A 26,531-nucleotide genomic window follows, 5' to 3' on the forward strand; every position below is an offset into this window, starting at 1 on the left:
TCCTTGGCAGGTATTTTATTTCATATATAGACGCTTTCTGTAATCAAATGTGAGTGCAATCAAACAACAGCAATACAAACATTACCAATGCAGTCTGAGAACCAGGAACAGGGTTAAAACAGGGAGTTCACTCACTCTACATAGCGAGCAGCTAGTAACCTCATGGACAACATTAAAAAAAACGAAAACAAAAAAAAACACGATCCACTGTCAGGACAGTCCGCCGTCATGTGTACTTCCAACCCATGATGGTGGGGAGGGAGGTGGGGAAGCCCGTTTGACCCACCGCCCTCCTGCCCTAACCCTCCTCCAATAGGAAGTCCAACCAGTGATACAACAGCACCCCCCCCCCCCCAACCCCCCCAATAGTCCAACTTGCACTCAGCTCTTCAGTGAACTAGATAACCTCCTATTTTCCCCCATCATGATTATCATCGTCATCATCCTAATAGTATCAACAAGAAAAAAAAAAAATCCAAATCATTTCCACTTCTCACACGGCAGGAGCCAATCAGAATGCAGAGGTCCTTCGGGTTCAGTCAGTCTCAACCAATGGCTGTCCATCCGGGTCGACTAGAAAACCACGTAGCTGTACATGTAGAACCAAAGTCCTCATGCAGTGCCCTGCGAAGGTGGCACATCACATACGTGCACAGGTGGAAGTGGAAAGTGGGTGGGGGGTGTTTATGGTAGTTTTTTTTAATTGTGTGTCTGTGTGTGTTAGAGAGAGTGTGTGTGTCTTTTAAGAGGGGAAAAGCAAAGGTGTTAGACAAATATCAGACCCAGGAGCACAAAAAAGAAAAAGTCCAGGAGAAGAAGAATTACATACAAAGTCTTTATCCACCGTCTGTCTTCTCTTGGCCCTCCTCAAAACACTCTCACACACAAACTCTCTCTCGCACACACAAACATACGCACACACTATAGGTCCTTATGTCATTGTGAAGTCAGGTGTTCAATGTCAACATTCGAGAAAAAAAACAAAAAACAAAAGAAAAACACCTCAATGGTAAAAATCATCTCTACCATCACAATGCTTTCAGTTCATAAAATCTTGACATTTCTGAAGTGATTTTTGTTTTCCTCCAGGTTTTAAGCAGTATGCGTGTGTGTGTAGTTGTTGTCGTTGTCGTCTTTGTCCCACTGCTGCAAACACACACACACACACACATGCACAACCAACATACGCACACTCACGCACTCCAACACACACCACATGTCCTCTTTTAGTGGAGAAAGACATGGCGCAATGGAGAAACACTCCTCCTCTGGGCGGACGCACCGATCACCAGGAGGAGACGGGGGTCGTTGCCACGGCTACCAGGGGTCTTCCAGCTCACCGGCACTCTGGGTGAGTAAAAAAGGAAAAGAGACGGAGAGAGGTGTGTGTTAGGTTTTATTGTAGCTGCGTCTTTCATTGCACACTCAAGTTAACATACTGCTCCTGATGCCTTAAACAATGACACATTTTGAACCTCACTGCCCTCTTTGATCTACTCAATTTGAATGGATAATGGTGAAAAACAGTGACATTCCCCTGCCCAGCCTGTACGTTAACTACAACGAGAACCCAGACCTCTGATGACTCACCTTGCGGAGAATCACGAGGCCAACTGTCAGACTGAAAAACAGGGGGAGAAATGGAGAGAATGGAGTCCCTATAGTCTACGCAGCACCCCCTTCGCTCGTCGCTGCCAGCTCATGCAATGCAGCAGCAGGCATTTATTTTGCTGCTATTCTTTTAAAGGAGACGACAGATTAGAATGTCTTCGAAGCAGCTGGGGTGAAATTACGAGACGAGGCTATAGCGCTAAAAGCTGACAGGAGGGCAAGGAAGGTGAGGATTTATTTTTCTGCTAGAGCTGAAAACTTCAAAGCCTACACAGAAACATGTACAACACATTCAATATAGTAGAGGGACACAAGAAGTTTCATGGAACGGTCCTCTATCAAATGCCACCACTTTATCTTGGGACTTTAATGATTTCTTTGGATTACATACAACAAATTTTAAACGGGGCAAATATGATTTTCGTTTTGCCTTTTGTATCCCTAATCACAACCCTGATCTACACATTTGCAAGGTTTGACACATTGGTCGAGACACAAAAAGTGTACAGTCAGATAACAGTGAGAGACACTCATATACGTGACACAAATCATAGCATTATACCTCAAATCATTTTTATTTGTTCATTTGTCATTTTAAGTGTGTGGGACTGATTTGGCCCACGTAACCGCATACAAATACAACTCATAACACACACACACACACACACATACATACATACATACATACACGCAGTGTTTAGAATAACCTCCCCTCCGATAGTTAAGTGCCTTAGATATTGAAACGATAAGTGCAGTGCATGCATTACACCGGGTACTGGGCTTTATACAGTCTTACAATAACATCCCTCTACCTGCTTTCAAAGAAGAATAAACACTGGAGGTTCAGTCTGATCGAATCTTTCACAATGAGGCAAGAGTTTCACATTGTGTTGTTTTGAACAGACGTTGTCGTAACCTGTGAGGAATTAAATATATTTTGTGTGGGTTTTTATCAAGCTGAAACACATCCTGCCACAGTTAATACCAGCGGCTGTCAGCATGAGCAGTGGGAACTTTATGAAAACCTGGTCCACGAATGCTTCAGCTATACTGTGAACTGATCACAGGTATCACATAATGCCGACAGTGGAATTCAGTGCTACGATTGTTTCGGCCACGCTAGCAGTATGACTTTAGGGATGTAATGTCAGCCATATGTTTGAGTGGGTGTTGCCAAGAAAAAAGGCCATATTGTTACCTAAAGCAAGATGGTGAGTAGTATCTACAGTGACTTTTTCTTTTCTTTCTTTTTATCTTAAAAGGGAACAGTTCACCTTAAAATCCCCAAAACACAGTTTACCTCTCGCCTGTAGTGCTATTCATACATCTATATTGTTTGGATGCGAGTTGCAGAGAGTTGGAGATATCGGCCGTAGAGATGTCATCACCTTCTCTCTAATATAATGGAACTAGATGGCACTCGGCTTGTGGTGCTCAAAGCGCCAAAAAAATACATTTGAAAGACTCATGGGTCGTGATTTCTGTAGAGAAACATTGCTGTTGAGTTTTTCAAATCTAAATCTTTGACGCTTTGAGTACCACAAGCCGAGTGACATCTAGTTCCATTATATTAGAGAGAGGGCAGAGATCTCTACACCAAAACAATCTAGATTGCTAAATAGCCCTATGGGTAAGATTTTGGGGTGAACTATCCCTTTAAATGTCTCAGGTTCAGTTCTACAGTTTGACTTAGCTCAGCCTTCTTCTGTCTAAGATTAACTTTGTCAGAATGGCTGCACTTAAGCACAGCTGTGCTTTAAGAGGAATGCTAACGATAGCATGTTACCAATGATCACATTAGTATTTAGTATTTAAAATCCAAAAGTTGTACTCAAAAGCAGTTAGTTCACCTTTGAAGTCTTTTCTCTTGTAAAAGCAAAAAGATAAAAAAAAAAGACTTTAAAAACACTGATAAAGCAAAAATCTCACATTTGAGTCACTTGTTCAAGTTTCTATGATGGGCTCATTACTGTCCCGAGCTGTAGTGGGAGCCCATTCCACACCATCTTCGACAAGCGATACATATTTAGGCTGTATCGGAAGTGTTTTCAAACAGCAATTTATTTTAGTTTTACAAGAGCAAAGACTTCATGACTGAAGACTAACTGGTTGTTTTGGCAAAAATATGTCTGTTTAACCGCTGAACCAGCGTTAAAGAGTAGAGCACAGCTACTTCCCTGAGCTTTTCTATGGAGCAGGGGGTACGGCCAACAGTAGCTGTGATTTACAGCCAACACTGACAAAGCTCACATGACTAATATAAAAGTTGAGCCATGTCACATAATGTAGAACAAGAAAAACACACACACTATACAAACGATTTTAGAAACAATATGACTTTTCATCTGGCAAAAATTTTTAACTAGTGACGGTTTCTCATATTCATCCATTCAAAAATGTACTTTCTGCTGTGTAATAAGCGTTACAGCATTACAGGGTTGCTAGCGGGGCTGTAGACTATTTTAGTCGTATTTTCATTTAAACACACGTTACTTTTATGGCCCCTTTAGTCAGCTAGTTGAGTGTTACTGACACAATTACTTCCCCCTTAATACCAACAACCAGGAACATATCTTAACCTCTTTGTAGGTGACTAATTCCTTGCACTGATGTGGAATTAGGGATATGTGGTGAGGGAATGATTTAAACGAAATGCTGCTCAAACTACAACCAACCCACCTACACAAGTGTCCCTCTGTGGTTAAACTGCCCAGTTGTTCTGTACCCAGACTGATTTGAACAACCTAACATCGCTGAACTTGCTGATAAATAGGCTAACAATCAATGATCCCCCGCTACCAAAAACAGAAATTTCAGTAGTGATGATTGGTCTCTTTCTCCGTCACTCAAACTCTTGCAGACACACATAGACACACTTACATACATAAACGCAAAAAAAATTGTATTCTGAGTCTGTAGATGGAGTAGGCCTGGAGACAGTGCAGTGTGGGGAACACAGCTGCAGTTCAGAGGGTCTCCTCTCTTTTTCTTTGTCAGTCCGTCCACTGTAAGCAGGTGAGGGGGTGGGGGGGGAGTGAGGCTGGGGATTGTGGACTGGGAAATCAGCCAGAAGCCAATACTGGTAAATGTAGGCCAGTGCAAGGTTCATTTTTTGCTTCACCAGCCACTTTTGCATGTAATAATAATTTTTTTATTGATTATGTTCTAGTGTAAACATCAGTCTGTGTTGTAAAAGTGGCTGGCAAGTTTGGGGAATCCAAGCCAAGGTGGTCAGGGGACAGGGGGGAAACAATAGAAAAGAGTCCTCATTAGGAGGAAGGTATATATGTGGCTCGGAGACAGAACTTGAATAGACAGAAGGGCCATTTTTATTTCCATTGCATTACTGAAATATTCATGAATGGCAATGATAGCTGTAGTTGTGCTCGACCATGATGGATCTGGAAGTGGCCGATGTGTCCATTCAAGTTCTGTGGTGAAGGAAAGGAGGAGAGGTCATAGCACATCTGACTAGAGCTCTGGGGTCGGGTGGGTGGGGAGGTAAGCTCAGTTAGAGGAGGGGTCGGACTCAAGGGCGGGCGCATCTTGGCTGGCCTCCGGCTCTGCAGTGGCAGGTGAGGGTGGGGGTGACCGGGGAGAGGGAGGGGAGACGGGCTGCTGCAGGCCGTCGCTGTCTTCATCGGAGGTCCTCCTGCCCTCCCCTGCTCCCTCCGCAGTGCTCTCCCCTCGCAGTGTGTAGGTGGCGAGGGACTCCTCCAGCACCGAGTGGTACTGCCCCCGGTGGTGCAGGCGGAACTGCCGCAGAGCCTCCAGCAGATGAGCCGCCGTGCTGCCACCTCCCTCCTCACTCTCCTCCTCTCCCCCCGCACAGGCCTGAGGTGACACGCCAGGGGTCAGACTCTGCAGGCACGCTCCATGGTCAAACACACACATACATACACTAACAGCGGCACAATACTCACGTCATTGTCACACAATTATCTACTACACACTAGCGTGACGATGTCAGAGACATTCTTTCACCAGTCGGACAAGCCCATGCAAACGCTACCTCTGACCCTGTGACCAACAACCCTTTGTGATATTCGCTGTATGGTGTAACAGAGAGGAGGGGGAGAGGGGGTGGGGGTGGGGGGGGGGTCAGCACCTACACAGCCCAGAGAAAAGAGCCTGCAAGTCAAGACTCCACTGACATTAAAATGACAATTACACTCGTACATAAACACAAACCTCCACCATCACATCACACACTTTCACAGTTTAAAACCTGACATCTCTTTTTTAGAATAAGAATTATATTTGAAAGATTTTGTCTTTATGGTGAAATAAATAGTTATGATTTATGGAGTTTCACTAAAAAGATAATCTGAATAAAATGACCATAGACAATATTTTTGTGTTTTTTAATGTAAATAGTAAAATGTGTCTGAGAATGTAGAACTTGCGTAACCATGGGATAGTAATGTTAATACTAAGCATCTGTGTGTGATTGGCCCTTTTCTGCCCAGGTTGAGTGAATCATTTTTCCTAAAAGAAATTAAATTAAGAAGAATTATATCATCCTCTGGATGATTTTTTAACTTATTGAGATTGAAGAGTGGAAAATAGAGTTGCTCTGTAGTGATGGTCAGTCACAATACATTTGACAATAAAAGTTACTGGACATATTTGGACATATATTACTTTTTCTGTACGCTTCAGCTAGCCACTCTTTATAAACACTGAGAACTATATATATATATTTTACTTTTTCTTTCAATTCCCCCTGCACTCAAAAATGTGTTTTTCTTATTGTAGCGTTTTACAGTAGACGACTGCTTTCACATTCGTCTGCAGGAGAGGGAACGTTTCTCTGTGTTCACCTTGAATTTGCGCTTAGGACGTGTACGAACGTGTACATGACCAAAAGTGTGATGTGGAAACTTCAAGCCTCCGGTGCACATACGAGACTTCTCAGTGAAGCAACAGACATCATTTTGATCGGTAGTTCAACTTAATTACCATTCCAAGCAGTATTTCTATACATCTTAAAAAATGTAGGGGGCGGGGGGCTATTTCAGTCATCCATAGGTTTTGCGTGTATTCATTGCTGAGGAGTTCAAAAGGTTAATGGAGGTCATACTATACAGTATATATTATTTCAATGATAAATACAAGATTGGAACTGACCGCACCGCTCAAGGCTTTTCAACATGGAATGCAGTCAAATGAGTTTCACTGAGCTTGCCAAGATTATACTGCCAAGTCTATCCTCCACCCTCTTTCACACTTAAATCACATTCATTCGCTCACACACACAAAAGAGTGTCCTTGTCTGGGCTGGTGTGCGTTTACATGTTGCGGAGGGGATGAAAGGTCGGAGAGGTGAGGGGTATAAAGCGCGATCAACTCACCCCTTCCTCTTCTCTGTGAGGGTTCAGCTTGTTGTACACCGCCTCGATCACACTCCGTCTGTAAACACACAAACAGCACACAGCTCTCTGCTTAGAGAAGAGGACAACTCTCAACATAACACAAATAGTCTCGGTTCATTCTTTCCAAATGTATATTGATTAACTTTTCTAATGGAACTGAGAAAGCAGCTGAGTCAATACTTGAGTATCCGCTATTCAGGCATAAATAGACTACAGAATCTCTTTATGAATTTTTACAGCTAAGTGTTTTTATGAGTGTTATCCGAATGTTTGCGTGTGGCCCGTGTTGTGCATACAACTGTCTGAGTAAAAAATGCTTGGCTCAGTGCGACCAGAGATGCAACTAATGATTGTTTTCATCATCAATTAATCTGCTGATTATTTTCTTGTGTAATCGTCTATAAGACATCAGATAACTGAAAAATACATATCACAATTGCCTTTTTAGTCTGACCAACTGACTTAAACCCAAAGATAGTCCTTCTGCTACAAAGTAAGACAAGGGAAAGCAAAAACATCTCACATTGTGAGAAGCTGGAACCACATAATGTTTTGTGATAATTATGGATTATGTGTATTAGGATTAGGATGCTGGTGATAAATTATGAATTTTCCAAGTTTCTTTGCCATAACAGAACAATATATGTGTATAGTAAAGGCCAATAATATTTAACAGTGTGTTGTGTATGTAAAATGCAGTTAATTGTTGTTCCGGGCTGTGTATTTACTTGCTGGCCAGGCCTCCACCAGGTGGGAGGTTGGGGATGTTCTCTGTGGCAATGCTCCGCAGGACAGACACCAGGTCAGGGACTCCCGCCTCCCCACTGTTCCCCAGGAGCTCTACACAAACAAAAAGAGGTCCAGGGGTTTGTGAGAGGTAATGTTGTAGTTTTAGGTGCACCTCCCTTTCCTTACCTACCATCCAATCTCCCATAGTAGTGCAAAATATGTGTGTGTGTGTGTGTGTGTCAGACTGATTTAAAATATTTGTACTACCTAAAGAATGTTTATTTTTGCCCTGGTATGCACACAGAAACTGAGCACAGTATGTGGCCACTTGCTTCACTTAACCTTTTTGAAAAACATTTTTGAAGAAGACATCGAAAGACAGCTGAAGAACAGTGTGGTCATTTAACTACAACTGAACAGCTAAATGTTTATAATAATATACCACAAGTTTCAAATACAGCACATCAGCCAGTGATAGTTTAGAAGATAAAAAGTAGGAAAATATTCAGAATTGTTGTTCAAATATGATAAACTATGAAGATTATAGCATTTTAAATTAATTTTAATACAATAATTAATGTAACTGTGCCCCACTGAATATCATGATAAATGCATACAGACTGTCTATAATGTTCGTATGTGTGAAGGTGTGCGTGTACAGGTGCAGTGTGTGCTGACCCTCAACACGGGTCTCCAGGTACTTATCCAATTCCTCTTCTTTCTTCAAAGCCTCCTCTGAGATCTTAGGAGCGCCGGGTAAAGACACCAGCACCACACTCATATTGTCCCTGCTCCCCTGCAGAACAAAGATGAGATGGAACAAATAAAGAGGAAATTTAAAATCTGTGTAGTTCATAAGTTATATTTTCTAGCTTTTAATTGTACTTATGTTCACAACGATATATCATATACAGATGGACAACATGACAGTTCCCAAAAGGTGAAGCTAAAACATCTTGATTGCCCCCTGATGGCTGGCTGCAGTATAGGTCATAAAGCCCACTCTTTCCATGTTGGGACATGTGCCAAACAAAAAAGTACAGCAAATTTTTTCCTAAAGATTATTTCTGCCATTTTTGGAAGTTCTTATCACGCTGATGTATGTTCAAGTATTAATTTTTCTTATATGATCGGATTTGTTACTTGATGCTATAAATATTGGGTGAGACGTCATGATTGACAGCTGCTCTGAGTGAAGTAGTCACAGAGCCAAATGCTTGGGAATTGTATGAGAGAGGTGTAACTTTAACTTTCCTTAACAGTCATGTGTCTCAGTAAGTGAACAAGTGTCAATTTGATAATACATTTATTTATAGAGATATTCTGGATCGTTGTTGTGTCTTTCTAGCCCAACAGCTACCATGGCGCTAACATAGCAGCTAGGTGGCTCATGCTAACAAGCTGTGGCCATGCCTGGCTCGTGATTGGCTCAGGCTGGTGAGTGGGCGGGACCTCGATATTGCAGCTCCAGCCCCTCAATCACAAATACACCGACTCCAAATGACGTCAAAAGCACATGTTGGCAGCGCCAGTATCAAGGATATTTTGGGTTCACTTTTGTACAGTAGGTAGAAGGGAAGATATGTCGTCCATCTTTATATACAGTCTGTGAATGCAACCCTTAAAATCAGCTGGTCAGTCATAATGTTCCTAAATCTTGTAAATAAAATAAATTAAATAAATTATTAAATGCTAGGTAACCAGCCAGCAGTCTTTTTTCTTCAAAAACAGAAGAAAAAAAAAGAAAATGGTGTAAACCTCCTGCTAATAAAAGATTAAGACAGGCAACGCTAGCATGCTGTTTTGTTTATATTTGAACATTCAAAGCTTTCCAGAACAGAGCATTGCGGGTGGTGCAAGTAATGAGTTACAGTAACAGGTTAGTTACTAAAGAACGACCGATACGGGTATTGATATTTGAGGGTTTTTTAAAAGATCATTTTTTGGCTCAGCGGGCTTCAATTAGCGGGAGAACGTTGTGGCCGATGGTCCAACATGAAGCCACGCTCATCCCGGTTTAGGAGCCATTGTCTGAACAATGGACAGCATAATAATTGGCATTTATAGGACACACAAACAGTTACAGACAAGACAGAGCTCTGGCTTTAAACCAATAGATAGTAACCTTGTCATTTACTTTGTAAAAGTCAGTGTGGTCAGAGTAACTTTCTGTAAGTGTACAGTGTCACATACATCACAAAAGGCAGTGGCAGCAGATGAGATTTATGACAGCGTGTGGCTGATACTTGAGATAACCCATCTAGTAAGATAAAAATAACAAGGCTGCTAGGCACTTGTTGGTTCTTAGAGTAATGGAGACACAAAATAGGTGATACATGGAAGGTAGAAGTCCAAAATGTGGAGCGGTGGATGAGTTCAGCTGAGTAAAAAAGAGACTTGCTTTTTATTTATTTTTATCAACAGCTGAGAAGGCCAATGGGCAGGGATAGAATTGAAAGCAATGATACATTATTTATAACCAGATTTTTATGATCTCTCACTGTGAGATGTTTAATTTTATCAAACAAACGTTAGATCATTTTGTTATCTTGTGATGCAGTTTTCCATCATTTCAGTATGTTATTATTTTGTATATTATATTCTTAGTAAGTAAAATACCTTTATATTCTTTTCACAATTCTAAGGATAAGAGGCATGACTGATGAGCAGATCATTTGGAAAACAGAATTGATGCAAACCGAACAACACTAAAACCTCACTATCACCCACTTTATCAATTACTTGTGAATCTTCACTGGCCTCACGATTCATCGGTCAAAGATTTGAATGCACAATGACTCTCGATGCATCTCAATGTATCGCATCCACAATTTTCTATATCACTGCACAAGGGTACTTTTTATCAATCAATCTAAACTCCCTTTTAGACAATCACCGAAAGACCTGCCATTGCAGCTTTGGACCGTAGCGCTTTGCTTTTAAATGAACGCTCTTGCAGGTATGTTCTGTCTCATACAACACATTGGATTTCAATTTACCTTTGAAGTTAAATTTGGCTTTTGAATGTTGTAAATCTGTAGATTTAAAAGACAAGCTGAAAAGCAGTTAACTATGTATACACTTTCATCTGCAATGTACGTCATATGTGAGAAATAAAAGCTTACCTTGTGCAGACAGGTGTCCACCACTGAGTTACAGACCTTCTCCAGGTCATCACACACCAGGAGTCGTGAGCGGACAAAATCACACAGCTCCTCGTTGGACATGACATCCCAGATTCCATCACAAGCCAGCACCACAAACTCGTCTCCTTCGGCCGCTCGCTCCAACACGCACACCTCGGGCTCTGGGCTTACCAGCTGCTCCGTGGGGCCCTTACCATCCACACATTTGTAGTCGTAGTCCCCCAGGGCCCGGGACACAGCCAGGGAGCCATTTACCCTCTGGATCATGACTGAGCCTCCAGCGTTCTGGATGCGCTCCTTTTCACGGGGGTTGCAGGGCTTGTGATCCTGGGTGGAGAACCCCACCTTGGTGTCTCGACTCAGCACGGCCCGCGAGTCGCCGCAGTTAATGAAGTAGAGGTGGGTCGGGCTGAGCAACACACACACAGCTGTTGATCCACTGCGGTCCAGGCCCTGTCGCAGGTCAGAGAAGCTGCGCATGTACTCGTCAATGTTCAGGAAGCCAGAGCGGATGCCGTCCTTCACGCCCTCCACGGAGCCGGATCCTGAACTAAATTCAGCCCCTCCTGATAAGATGTGTTCCAGCAAGTGGCCGGAGCAGTAGTTGGCTACCCGGGAGCCTGCATGGCCATCGTAGACAGCAAAGAAGGACCAGTCGGTGAGTCCATGGGGCAGGCCAACTACAGCTGTGTGGGCGTCCTCCATCTCCACCCGCCAGCCCTGCATGGAGCTCAGGCCATAGCGCAGCCCATTGCCCTCACCGTGGCTACTATGCTTCTCCGTCTTCGGCTTGTCCAGGAATGCACCCATTGCTGCCTATAGCTGGAGATTAACCAAGGAAAGATAGGAGAGAACCATAGAAGTAAGATTACACCATCACGAGCAAGGACAAAGAAGATCATTTATCCCTCACCAAGTCAGCCACTTTTATCCTTATGCATCGGTATCTGTCGGGCTACATTTAGAATATAGGTAATAACAATTCTTATTGATAGTTTTTAAAAAGTTTTTCGTTAATGTTGTAAGTTATAATGACTGTAGAAATAAGAACTCAGAAGGAAGAAAGAAAGCATTACCAAGATACTGTAGTTAACTTGATTTTGTATGTATTCATGATCTACATAAGTTGAAGTAATAAACAATCAAGAACAAATCTAGAATTTGATTGACTATTTCACGATTCACGATCTTATTACAAGCCATTTCATCACTCAGCGCACATGTAATTGTAAATAAAGACATTACAAATGTGAGTGAAGTAAAACTCAATTATTTTGTCAGATTACATACTATTTTATAGTTGGTACAATAACTCCCTCTGTAAATCAGCAGTTTTTGTTCAGCAGTTCAGTAGGCTAACTTATAATGTGCTTACAGAGTGTTTTTAATTACTCAATGGATGGTGAAAGCCAGAGATCCTCACAACAAGACAAAGATAGCCGAGGAGGAACCACACTGCAGCAGTAAAGCTTCTTTGAGCACACATAGTTTATTTTATTCTGAACACAAGGCAACTAATACTATTAGTTAACTTGTTGGCAGAACATCAAGTGTGTGTGACGTCACATTGCTGAATCAGCAGGGTGTGAAATTCTAACCTGCAAAGAGCTGAATGGGAATGAAAACGGTAAATGTTTTTGTTCTTTGCGAGTAGTGAAACTTTGTCCATTCTGACCACCATAATACTCTCTCTCTGCTCATGAACTAATCACAGCCAAAGGCTGAATATGGATACAGAGGCAGTCAGATAGGCAGCATATTTGGTCTGTTAGTGGCCATTCCGAGTGAAATAAATCTGTGTTAAAACAATTAATTGGGCTGTTTGTTCAGGTACTGGTGAGACAATAAAATGCCACGAGCAGCACCTCATGCTCAACCGCCTTCCGCCAAATCCTTGCCATTTATTTTTACCTACACTATATTTTCCCCTCATACCAATCAATTCTGACCTAAATGTCAGCAACTGCTGCTGAGAGCTACTTAAAATATGTATTGCTTGGCTGGTGTAGTGCTCTTAAGATCTTGAAATCAATAAAAAAGCGATAAAAATTGAAGGCGCCCCGAGCACGTCTTTTTTTTAAAACATATTGATTTCTCGCTCTGCATTTCCTCCCACATGACTGCACACACGGCATGACAGGCATGTGCCCAAAAAAGGCTGGTACATGCAAGGAGTGACTACAGCTGGTTTTAGAGGACTGTGTGTCTGTGTGTGTGTGTGTGTGTGTGTGTGTGTGTGTGTGTGTGTGCGCGCGTCTGCTCTGCGCATGTGTGCAGTGTCATAGTCTATGTGCGAGAAAAAGACACTCTATAAATACACCTTGCTGGTTTAGATTTCATGTCCAGGGTGGGGCAGTGGGCCACGCCATTCACATTTCTATTGCTGTTCTGTTACATGATTGTATCAACAGGGTTCCCTCTATCAAGCTCTCGCCACTAGCTACTGCCACTCACAAGTAGCCTATAGGTTCAAGTATGGTAAGAAAGTGTGTTTACATATGTGTGTGAGAGAAAGAGAAATCTGTTATGTTCACCAGCAGTGATTCTCTCTAAAAATAAAACAAACACACTGTCATTGCCTAGCAACCACCCACCCTGCATGGCAAACATCCAGGCTAAGCTTCATTCAGCGACATCCCCCTCTCTATGTCTCTCACTCACACTTGGTAGAGAGGGGAAAAGGGAGTTGCATCATACATCCATTAAAGCAGTCGCAGTAGCCAGACCCTGAAAGGAGACATGCAGACTGCAAGAACACATGCAGATACTATGAGATTTCTCTGGCTGACAATTGTACATTACACTACTCTCTCTCTCTCACACACACACACACACACACACACACACACACACACACACACACACACACACACACACACACACACACACACACACACACACACACACACACACACACACACACACACACACACACACACACACACACACACACCTCCATTGAGACATCAGACTGAAACAAGGAACTCTCAACCACTTAACCCCCTCAAAACTGCTGTCACCCGTGCTGTAACCACAGGTTGAAATCAACACCCCCTCATGCAAAGACACACATGTCTGCCAAAAACCTCTGGCTACGAACAGGGAAGTGGAAGGTCGGGGATTACATAATTCTGCAGAGAGCCTGAGTGCTGCTCTGAGAGCAGTGCACAAATAAGTTAATGCTATCCTGGAAGCAAGGTTAACATACAACTTACGACACTATCCATGTGTACACATACATAAAGTATGTATCAGCTTGGGATGTTGATTATTTGATTTGAAGTCAATTTTTTTTCTTTTATTAACTAAACACCTTGTGTTAAGATAATGCCGAGAAAAACATTTCAAGTATTTTTCCAGTCAATTTCAGACTTTTGCGTTGACGCCCACATCGAGCATTGCAAATTGGCTTGCTTTTGCTTTTGTGAATAACTGGAAAAACAACTGACCCAATAAGAGCCCTAATAGAGGACACTATAGAGGAAAACAATACCAAGAAAACTTCAACAATGCAATAAGAACATATTCAATAGGCTATTTAATGAATATCAATGAATTTGATGTAACACAACATTGTACAATTTGTATAACCCTAAATTATGACACTGTGTCCAACCAAGTTTGGCTAGCATTAAGAGTTAACTACATTAGCCATTTTCCCTCATGTTATCGCGTCAAAGCTTTAGTTACTCATTTCTTGAATCATTAGTTTAGAGACTTGAGAAAATTGACGACTGAGGGCGGAAGCTAGACTAACTGCAGATAATGATTTAGCTAACTAAACTAGTACTTACAAACATTAGCCAAGCTGTCTATCCAGCCAGCTAACTTCTGCTAAATGGATAATACACTAACACATTGTCTTCACGTAAACAAATTGTAATGTCAATATCAACTGCCGTTCACTGTAAACCTGCTTAATTGATGACAACTGTCTGCAGGCTAATGTGGCTTTCAGATAGAAGACGACCATTCCAACCTAGCGCGGCGCCGAGCAAAGCACACCCAAATTTCAACCTAGTTGAACTTTTGTGATGAATGCCCCACCACTAGGAATGAGGCAGGCAGCCAGCTACAGATATAAAAATGGAGGAAAAGTTCAAAAGAAATTGGTAGTATTCAAATTCTGGGACACCCGTCTCTGCATATATCGTGACATCTGGAGGAAAGTCCTATCTTGGAAAATGGTTTCCAACAAACTTGGAATCCCAGGTGTGTTACAATGTGTGGCGATCAGATCAGATTCAACTTCATCATCAATGCACAAGGACAACGAAATGGGCATAGGGAATAGGGCAAGTGCTAGGGCACGCTTTTTAGATGCACCAGATTCAACATTGCTGGCAACAACAAAATGACACGCTTTGTCTGGCAAGGGCTCTAGAATTTTTGAAAACCTACTTTGTGTGCTCCTCAATGACTTCCCAGAACATCTGGTCAGATCTGCGCTGAACCAAGCATGTGCAGCGCACACCACATCCAATCTAAAAGCCCTATAAACGCAGCCCCAGTGTCAACTGACAATAGACAAATCTATGTTGAAAGCGGAAGTAGACAAGCCACCATTACTGCGGGGGCACCTCTCTTGAAAACTTGTGTTTCACACTGTAAAGTATGTAAAAGATTTTAAAACACTTTTATCAAGACATATGTCCAGCAGATCATGTTGAAAATGCATCAAGTGCCATTAAAATAAAGGTTATAATCTACTACAACAAAATTGTGTCAAGACATCATTGCTGTGGAAAGTAAAAACCACAAGCCTCTGCTCAATTTTACTTTCAGAAATAGCCATTATTATTGTTTAAGTCACATTCTGAGAGGCTTGGCGACAAAGGACCAACCACACACCAATAACGACGGAGCAATGTGGTCACACAGGGCCAACAGTGAGCCGCCACACCACTGCTTTGTGTGATTATTAAATCATAAGCTGGCAAGTAATTCCTATGGGTTTAGTTGGATACTCCACACGGCACTTTCACATCCGGACTGTGGAGGAAAGAAGCAGTATGATGATTGATAACTTTTACTACCTGTGAGAACAACAGGCTGGCAAAAACTGAAATTACTGCTCATGGACTCCATGGTCTTTGACACCAAATACCTACATGGTAATAACTGAACACACAAAAGAATACAATGACACTATATTGTGCTGGTCCAACTAGAGATGTTTCCTGGTGAAACAGACTCAAATTAGAGGCTACATATACAATCCATGTGATGAACTCAGTGATTGAAGACCACATGAAGGAATATACCTGATAAATATGACACGATCATGTGATATTTCCCCATATTTACAAGGTGAGGAGGACCACGTGAATGCACCATTAAACAAACCAGCCCAGAGTGGATTGTAGGATAGTGAGCGAAGACTGCAGAGGATACACCGGGTCAAATTTCACAGCCGCATTTGGAGAAGCCACTGGAATGGGACAGCCTCGTCAAACTGTTATGACGTATTCAGTCTTGAAATACGGACTTTGGAGCAGGCAACACTGAATTGGGACACAGCTCATATTGTGTAATTGGTCCCCTGTGTATCAGTAATGACTTCCAAAGACACACCTTCCTATTGTGTCTATTCACACCTATAATATATTAGTGTTACATATTTAAGTCTGTCTTTTTTTATCTTAACTGCTGAAACCAATTTAACCTATACTCTGACCTTGCATCTCTTTTGTACATTTCTTTTATTACACACGGAACAAAAGGTGCAAAGATCCAACATGCAGCACTTCAACACACTTTATTGATCCTCCATTTCTTCTTCTCCACTTTGTGCACTAATCTGCTGCAGAGTGCTTCCAAGGTCGAACATACAACTCCTGGATCATACCAGTCAATGGAAATAACTCCTAAGCACCTGCTCTCATGCATTCTTTTCCTTTGACAGTCAATAAGATTTTTACTTCATGACGGTGAGAGGACAGAAAACGCTCTAAAAACATAAAGCTTGGATAGAAAGTGACACTTCACAGACGTAATGGTGAATTACACCTGGCGAACAAGAACAAACACCTGCAACCACAATTTACAACTAAGTGAGACTCAAGAAGTCTGACATTTTACCACATAGAAAGACAACAAGGGGCCACATTTAATAATTATTTTCATTATAACTCTCTTTTTTTTTTGATAAATCAATTATTCATTTGATTTATAGTGTACACGGCTCATCATAAGGTTTGAGAGTCCACGTTGACATCTTCAAATGTCTTGTTCTGACATTTGCCATTTCGGCTTGAATAAACAACTAGTGATTATCGATTATGAAAATTGGTGCAGATAATTTTTCTGTCGATTGAATGATCAATTAATCGACTAATTGTTTCAGCTCTAGGTTTTGTATTTTCTGAATTTTCAAGAAGAAACACAGCTCAACTACAATCCTGGCAGAGGTTTCCTAAAACCTCCTTCACAAGTGACCTATAAGCTTAAAAGAAGGGATTACTTAGGTGCTAAGACACTATCAAGAAACCCAGCCAAGTCTGTTAATCATCACAAAGTGTAAATAACATAAGGATTAAAGAACAGGTATCAATAAACCACTGCCATACATATGAAGTTACTGATGGCAACTACATATTAATTCTGCAACTAGCGATTATTTTTTATTATTGATTTTTTGTCTATAAAATGTCAGCGGGTTGAGAAAAATGGCCGCCACAAGTTCCCAGACTGTGTTGACAAGCCCCAAAAGTCTATGTTGTCCAACCAACAGTCAAAAACACAAAGATATTCAGTTTACCATCATAGAAGAATAAGAAAAGCAGAAAATATTCACATTTGATAAGTTGGAACCTGTGAAATTCTGCTATTTTTGCTTGAAGAAATAGTCAAGATAATTGGCAAATAAGTTTCCATCAATTGACCAATCGATGAATACTCAATTAAATTGATAATAGTTGCAGTTCAAACATACATGAGTACATGATCCATCGAGTTTTTGAAGTGTTTATACAAACACAAATGGCCTTTTTTATTTTTACAAATAACTAGGGCTGGGCAATAATAGAGTATAATAATTTATAGTCTTTCAATGGAATCATAGAGAGATAAATAGAGACAGTGATATACAATTATGTCATCTAAATAGATAATAACAAGCACATAGTAACTCAAAATGTAATTACCCCAGTACAAAGCTACAGCACTTAATATCAGTGCATGAACAATAGTGGCAAACATACACCTGGTACCCCAATGCAATAGTTTTTATTCCAAGAATATTTTATCAATGAAATCAGTACGGGAAAGAAAATCTGCATGGCTCAATGGTAAATGTTACTTAGTTGCCTTCATGTTGATGTTATGTCTCTCTAACACTTAATCAATAACCTACATAAGCAAATGAGAAAGCTGTGGTCCAACTGATTTACTCCACTGAAAACAATGAAACAGTCTCGTCAGAGAGGTTTTAGAAACAGTGCAAATGCTTCCCCATTATGGACCAATGTGGGCTCTTGTAGTGATTTACATATTTTTAAAAGCACCTTGTGACACACAGTTCTATCAGTGCACAGCCAAAGCCTTTAAGATCTGTCAAACTCTAAAATAAGCTTGTTGACTGTCTCAATCTCCTACTGACACTGCGTTTCATCTGCTCCTCAGTCTTTACACAGTGACTGCTGACTCAGATAAGATTATCAGCTATTGAACTCCTCCCGTATCGGGCTGGCAGGGCACAAGCCCAACACCAAGTGATGTCATATGCTGGGTCACCTGTGCGCCTTATCGCAATCTGATATACTGGAGAAGGTGAGCAGGGTGGCTGCTAGGCTACATTTCAACTCTGCACAAGACAACATTGATGATGAATGTGAATGTATCATATGACTTATCTTAGATGACAAATCTCTGCAATATAGTAGAGTAATTTAGAATGGCTTGATCATCTAAGATCATATAACATTCTGAATTATTTTTTAAAAAGCTAATAATAATATATATATTCTTTTTTTTTTTTTCTTTTTCTTTTTAAAGGTGGAAATGTTGTCTCTGCTCTTTTATATTGCCTTTACCTCTTCACGTCAAGAGCTTCACTTTCAACATAAAATCTTAGCAAATATTTTTCTTAGCCATCAGGAGACATGCATGAGACGTTGGCGGAGTACACCAGTACACGCTGGTTTGCATTGGCTAATCCCATTGTTTAGACCGAGTCAAACTGGGAATAAGACCTAGTTACATGAAAACTTCCAAAAATTCTTATTGCAATATTAGAAAAAATAAATAAATACTAGGACATAATTAATAGGCTTACTGATCCAAAGTTGATTTGTGATTAGTTGATGCAAAGCGTTACTTACTTAGCTGATCATATCACAAACAAATTTGTAAAAAAATATCTATAAAGAGAACAGTATGCAAGGTTCAAAAAGTTAGTAGCAGGAGTCAGCATCTCGCCACGGATTGTCTCAATTCAAGAATCAACGACAACAATGGAAAGCCAAATTCAATTGGCACTTTTATTAATATAGAATTATGTTAAATCGTAAAACAGTCTTAGCGTTATGGTCGATCATATAGGCCTGTACTGCTGTATATCTAAAGTTAGGAGTTACCAACCAAGCCCATGTTTATAGTCAGGGCAAACCCTGCTGCCCTGTGCCTATGGACCTGCCCCTCCCTAATAAAGCCTGGACTAAATGTAATACATAGAAAATATTACAAATACATTAACATGTATCGCAGCTGCAGCAAAGTCAACCACGATATATGTTTATGTCAACTGAGGCATTAACAACAAACTGGGAACTGTACAACTGTACTTGACCAGTTAAGAAGCAAAAACAATGTACACAGTTTAAACTTAAAACAATTGTAGGGAATTATTTATGCGTGTTTTGTTTGAGTTTTAATCTCTTGTTATTGTACTTCATTTCACTGTAATTTTGAGTTTGTCAGCTCCACAATACGTACTGAGTGTTATCAAAAAAAACAGTTATGCTATTTATTGTTATATACCTAATACCTAATATATTTTGGGTAAATAATGAGCAGAAGAGAAGAAGGTGAAGTGTTGGGAGGAGCAACGCTATTGCCGCAGTGAAAAAATGGCTGGTTATAAACACCTTACAAGCTTGTGATTAACATTAATTGTTATCTGTTTAGATTACATTTCAAGTGTACTGACTGATTTCACGGGCACCAACAAAGATACTAGACGTAAAAGCGGGGGCTTGCGGTTATAATTACCCTCTAAGGTCACTGCATACACAACAGAACATACAGTAAGTTAGCTATCCAACTGGCATTGAACGCATTTGTGTTTGACACATTAACGGTAAAATGTGGACATTAATATCGCAACATAGCTACTTCTTGAAATGAATGGGGCCCATGGCAGTTTGTGGCTGTGTGCTTGGTTAAATATAATGTTATGTCGTTAAAAATACCATTACACGGCCAAGCTAACATCACATAGCTAACCATTGACACTCATATGACAAAGTCCGCTAAGCTGTCATTAGCTGGTTATAGCTAGTGTAGCCTATACCATGCTATATTAGCTCGCTTGGGACCAGACTAAACACTGGAAGCCAACGTGTTGTTTGACTGTTAACATTAATGTTACTTTAAATTTGCTTCATTCAGAATTGGCTCGCAAAGGTTAGCGGTAACGTTAGCGAAGTTACTTTGAAACTTGAGATGATAAGTCAGGTTTTATTTTGACAATTGTCTGTTTGAACACTAACGTTATTGCACAACACAATTTATTTTTGCATGAACCGACTGACTGTTTTTGGAAATGCGTTTCTGTGTTGAATACCAATCCACTGACCACATGCTGAACTCCATTCCACTTAACACTGCTCCCTCTACGGAAAGGCCTAGTTTGCTAGTGTGTTGATATGAGCTAACGTTAGCCGACTTGCTAATGTTAACTTAACAGTTAGCTGTCGTTGGTGCCAACGCAATTCCCCAGCTTGTCAAACTCAAGCTAATGACGTTAGCGCACATACTAGCATGCTACTTACGTTTTCCTGCTGTTGCGAATGTAGATCCAATCTTGATTATCTGCTGGATTCTGCTTTTGTGTGAAGATATGTCGGTAACCTAGCTATCTACGGAGCTAACGGTGGCTAGCTAGCTATGTTATGTTTCCTTATTTGACAAAAATAATCGAGATTGGCCTCAGATGAGCGGCGATAATTCCTTTCTCGGTGGTTCCCTTCTTGGACAGCGTTGATTTTTACGCATGTTTGACGCCAGTTCTGTCTCACACATAAAATGAAGACTATTCCGATCGTTCCAAAACAAATATGGACACTGAGAATTGGTTATATTATACAACACTGACAAATCTAGCACTTTCTTCAATTGAAAGGCCAGAGCTATCCTTCGACTTTGGGTGCTGAACAAGAGGAGGTGTTATTTTTGGCATATGCTTGGTGATTGGTTACAACGTCAGGGCGAAACGCCTGTTAATTGGCTGCTGCTTCTGTCAATTAGCTCTGCCCCTGTCCAAAACTACATTCTCATTGGTCTATTACCGAAGTTCTATGATGCACTGGATCTGTGGAATACACTCGTAACCCATTTTGGTGTACGCCGAAGTAAATCTAGATAGGCGGGGTCAATCTTGAAAAACACATTTAACGCCGTGGCGGGAGTAGATTGAGCGCAAATTGGCGTCCAAGACTCAAAATACAAATACAATCAAAGCTGGTACAGTTGAGATTGAAATAATGTATTATTCTCATCCACTATATGTTAGGAAGTCACCACGCACACACTCGTGTGCCCCGGAGAAAAATAACAAGCGCAACCTAATTCAAGTTCAGCAGGGATGATTGAAGGGGTTCCAGTGGGAGTCTCCAACATAAGGAAGAATTGTTCCATTTTACTGTAATTCTCGAGAAATTACACATAACGATTAGGTTTCACTCACTCCCTGTGCACTATATTTTGCTTAGGCGACGCAACTTTTCAAAATTCAATCAAATATGACAAAAATCTCCTCATAGGGGAAGAAATCTTATCAAATATAAATTATAATGACAAGGATGTTAAGAAGTTGAAGGATCCATTTTACTGTCACATTGTCATAAATTAACTAAATATAACCACATCAAGATATCTATTCTCAAATTGATTTAAATCAATCTTTAGGATTTCAATTGTGGTTTAATGTGGGCGATCTTTGCATTAGCTTTATTTACAATAGGCAATAATTGCTGCTACTTTGTTTAAGTGTAGCAGCTCATTCTGTATAGGCATACATGTGATTGACTGTAGAGCTGCAACAATTAGTTAACTAATCAATTCGGCAATTGAGAGAAAAATTATATGATAATCTATTAATCATGATAGTAGTTTAATCTTTCATGCAAAAATGACATAAAATACAGTTTTCAGTCCCTCAAATACGGAGATATCCTGCTTTTCTTTATTTGATATAGTAATAAACTGTGTTGAACTGACAAACAGGACATTTAAAGACATAACACTGCACTTTAAGAACCTGGGATGGAAGTTTTTAATAATTTTCTGACATTATTTAGACCGAATGATAATAATAATAATAATAATAATAATAATAATAATAATAATCGTTAATGAAAAGAATAATTAATTGCAGCGCTGTATCAGTTCATGATACTCTATATTTTCAATCAGTCAAACCTACAAACTTTATGTTTGTTCATTTTGCGAGATTATCACCTGTTCTTAAAATATGAATCTCACATAAAACGAACAATGCCAGGTTAATAGTTTTGACCATCTTGCACCTTGCATTGAAAGACCTGAAACAGTCACAGCTCAAATCATATGCTGTTCTCTCATGCAGTCTTGATTTTACTGTATGACTCCGCTGCGTTATCTAGGTGCAGTTAAAGCCACAAGGTGAAGCCAATGCTAGGAGGCCCTTCAAGCTCAATCCAGCAATGACACACATCTGCACTAAATGCAAACTGACACTGTACCCAAGGTTGTATTACCAATAGACATAATAAGGAACTTCCCTCTGGGGAAGTGTGAACAGGTAGTATTTCAGCATAGAAAAACTGTACATATTGAAGGTTAATAGGAAGCAAACAGTTCATTTTTCTTCTGGAGCCACAGCAGGTTAGGACTGAACCTGCAACTTCAGTTTGAAACCAAAGTAATAGAGTAATAGAACGTTTTTTCATGGGAATAAAGCAAGTCTGGTGGTTCCCCAGGACATGATTAGTATTTGTTTTGTATGAGCTCTGCCTGATATCAGTGAGATATATTAGTTTCATATCAAAGACTGTTATCAGAAAGAAAGAAAACATGTGTGGGCATTGCTTTTATTAGTGAGTCGTTTGTAGAAAATGACACAAAAAGGCCTCAATATGATTCAGACAAGCTTGTCAGATCATCAAATAGCGACAGAAAGCTCTTATCCAAAGTCAGAATTGAGTTAAGAATTGGGAGGGGCTCTTTTGGGAGTCCTAGATTTTGGAAATAAAACTCCCATTCCTTTTCTCCACAGACAATGCTACATGACACTTCCGTGGCTTGGATAGACCTAAAACTCTCCTGGTTTAATCATCACTACAAAACATGAGCAACTAGTAAATATTGTTCTTTGATGAAGAGTTAAAGGTACAAGCTTGTGTACAGTAAAATGAATGGTGAAAACGACTCCTGGTGGACACTGAGTAGTATTTGTCAGTCGAGATTTGTAAACACAACATTCAAAATTGGCCGCTCCTCCAAGGCTCAACAAGGGTTACGGTGCTCGCCAGCAGATGAAGGCCAACATCAGATACACTCTCGCTTTGGTCACCTGGTCGCTACATTTTTACAAACACAGATTTCTTCAAGAGATATCAGAGAAGCAGTGTGATTCAGGTAGGAGGAGGTTATGACCTTCAAATGAGGCCTTTCAGAACAGGTATAAACACGAGAGCCTTTAGACAGGCAGGCGGGTTACTTTCAAGTATACTGAACACTTTACTCTGCAGTAAAAGGGCGTAAAAAGATTATACATATTGGTAGATCTTTTAGAACCTCAGACCAACCAACTACAGATTATAAATAAAGATGATATTTCATTCATTCGAATAACAAAGATGTGCAAAGAAATACAATGTAGGCTGGAGTGAATACAACTGGGATTGGGAGATTAAAGCATAAACATGAGTGTAAGTGTGTGCATAAAGATGTCTAGTTAGATAGTGTATCAGTGTGTGTGTGTGTGTGTGTGTGTGTGTGTGTGTGTGTGATGGGAAAGCTGGGTTTATCCGTTGTCATTTTGTGTTTCTCCCTCAGGATTAGATTTGTGTCTTATTAATGAAAAACTCATCAGATATCAGTACAGTTCCCTAAGGAACTAAGCAGGGTTATGAGACACAGGTCAGATTAAGACCCTGTTTAAATACTGTGTGTGTTTGTGTGTGTGTCTGTGTGTCTGTGTGTGAGTGAGCAGCAGAGTGGTATTTAATTTTCCAAGTTGGAGGATTATCACTGGCAGAATTTGATCATTCTGCTCTGATCAGGATGTTCACTCACAGCTTATCCCTAATATTAAACTCTCAGTCTTTTGTCCCCTCTCCCCTCAATCCCCCACACATACACACACACACCCACACACACACACACACACACACACACACACACACACACACACACATATTTCCACACGTACAGACGCTTGCGCCACTCCAACTGCCGCTCTTCTCATTGAATAAAGTGGCCCACTGAGCCTACTGTCAGGGTGTCGTGTGTGATTGTTCAGCCACCTGGTCACCTCATTGGAGGGAGTAGGGGGGGGCAAAGGAGGAGGAGGAGGAGGAGGAGGAGGAGGAGGAGGAGGAGTTGTGGGGTGGGGTCGTGGGGTCTCTGGTGGGGAGATGCAAGGCTTTAGTGTCTTATGGAGGCAGCTGAGGAGAGTAAATTAAAAAACAGTTTTGTCTAATCCGGAACACCAAGAACAAGTGGCACACACTCCAAAATCTGATCCCTCGTGTTTACATGGATCTGGATGAGCTTAAACACACACACACACACACGCACACACACACACACACACACACACACACACACACACACACACACACACACACACACACACATACTACAACATTCCCTCAAATGATATACACACATGCATTTACATGCATACATAGACACATATTCCCTGCTGTTAAATACTCTGTGATTGTGTCCCGGGCTGGATAGAGGGAGAGGGAGGGAGGGCAGGGGGGGACGGGAGGTACAAGGCCCTGATCTGCACTCTCATTTTCAGCCTGGAGATCTGCACCCGGGACATCTGGGTCACATCATTACTGCAATCTTCTACTTGTTCATTCGCAGCTTTAAAGGGCTTAGAGTGACAGACCTGCACACAAACATTCACACAGAGCACACACACATCCAAAGACACAGATAGGCCCGTATATACAGCATGTAACAGTCATGTACAGGGAAACAAATTATGTCTAAAAAAGATTTATGGTTTGAGTCTTCAATAGCCCAGATGTTACCATGCAGTGAAGAAATCGAGCATTATGCACATGCTGTTTAGAGGTATGCCAAAGCCAAAGCTCCGAATGGCTCGATTGAAAATGTCACTCAGCAAGACAAGGCAAGTTTATTTATGTAGCACAGTTCAGCAACAAGGCAATTCAAAGTGCTTTACACAAAACATCAAAAACATTGAGACAGGGGTTAGGGTTAGGGTTAGGGTTAGGGTTAGAAAAAGAAACACACCACAAAAAGACATTCAACTACAATAAAAACAGTAATTAAAGAACCACAAGAATGGAAAATCAAAACAAGTTCAAATAGAATAAGAATACAAGAAGAAAAGTTATAGTGCAGTGTGTAAGAAATTAATGATTTTTTGATTTTTTGAGATTGTCTTCAGCCTTGATTTAAAAGAACAGAGAGGTGAAGCAGACCGGCAGTTTCGACACAGGAAGCAGACCTGTCCCAGATGACCTGAGAGGTCACTAAATAAATCTGTGAATACAAATGATTATAAGAAAGACCAGAGGCAGACTAGTCATTCAGTCTCCTGTCAAAAAGCATCTTGTGGAACATAAACGCAAACTACAGTTAGAAACACATCTTTAGAGCTGCGGAGGTGTGGACTCTGTCCAGTGAAGTTGCATCGCTCTCTAGTGGTAAAAACGCTTGTTTCACAAAATAGCAGCAGTTCCGGTGGACTACAGGCAGGGGGCGCTGTTGGGCAACACACCTGAGAAGATCGAGAGAGACATACTAGAGTTTGTGTGAAATAAAATAAAAATGTTATTGCTTTGCTGTTTGTTAGTCCAATATAAAAAATCCAATATTGTGTTGCTGTTGTTTATAGTGATATCAAGAAGCTGTGTTTCATGATTTAACTCAAAATATAATTATCACTTTAATTATTTTACTTTATCCTTCCGCTTAGTAATATAGTTGTTTACATGACAGTTACTAAAACAAAAGGATTTTTCATAATTAGTATTGTTATTTTTGTTTTTTATTGTTGTCGTTATTATTATTGTTATTATTATTATTATTATTATTATTATTATTATTATTATTATTATTAATATTATAAGATATGCAACAAGCATGTGTGTACAGAAACTATTACACAAAAATATAAGAAAAACCTAATAAAAAGAAAATTCACTACACCAACAAAATGTTAGTAGTTAAGGAGTTGTTTAAAATGTTCAATGTCATGTTT

The 26,531-nt window shown here is 40.5% G+C and overlaps 1 protein-coding gene across 2 annotated transcripts; it reads right to left on the bottom strand.

The window, feature by feature from the left end:
- Positions 1 to 21,237, bottom strand: ppm1bb (protein phosphatase, Mg2+/Mn2+ dependent, 1Bb). Of its 2 annotated transcripts, none has more exons than XM_029455601.1 (6): positions 20,854 to 21,237; positions 10,841 to 11,683; positions 8,394 to 8,511; positions 7,715 to 7,826; positions 6,966 to 7,023; positions 1 to 1,347 (listed from the first exon to the last, which is right to left on the bottom strand). In XM_029455601.1, the coding sequence occupies exons 2-6, from the start codon at positions 11,669 to 11,671 to the stop codon at positions 1,318 to 1,320; spliced, it is 1,149 nt and encodes a 382-aa protein (XP_029311461.1). In that variant the 5' UTR covers positions 11,672 to 11,683; positions 20,854 to 21,237; the 3' UTR covers positions 1 to 1,317. The 2 variants fall into 2 exon arrangements, with proteins under 2 accessions (XP_029311461.1, XP_029311460.1); XM_029455600.1 differs by having other exon boundaries at positions 1 to 5,445.
- Positions 21,238 to 26,531: the final 5,294 nt, after the last annotated feature.

The sequence above is a fragment of the Cottoperca gobio genome, chromosome 19 (assembly GCF_900634415.1).
Source record: "Cottoperca gobio chromosome 19, fCotGob3.1, whole genome shotgun sequence".
NCBI classification, from domain to species: Eukaryota; Metazoa; Chordata; class Actinopteri; order Perciformes; family Bovichtidae; genus Cottoperca; species Cottoperca gobio.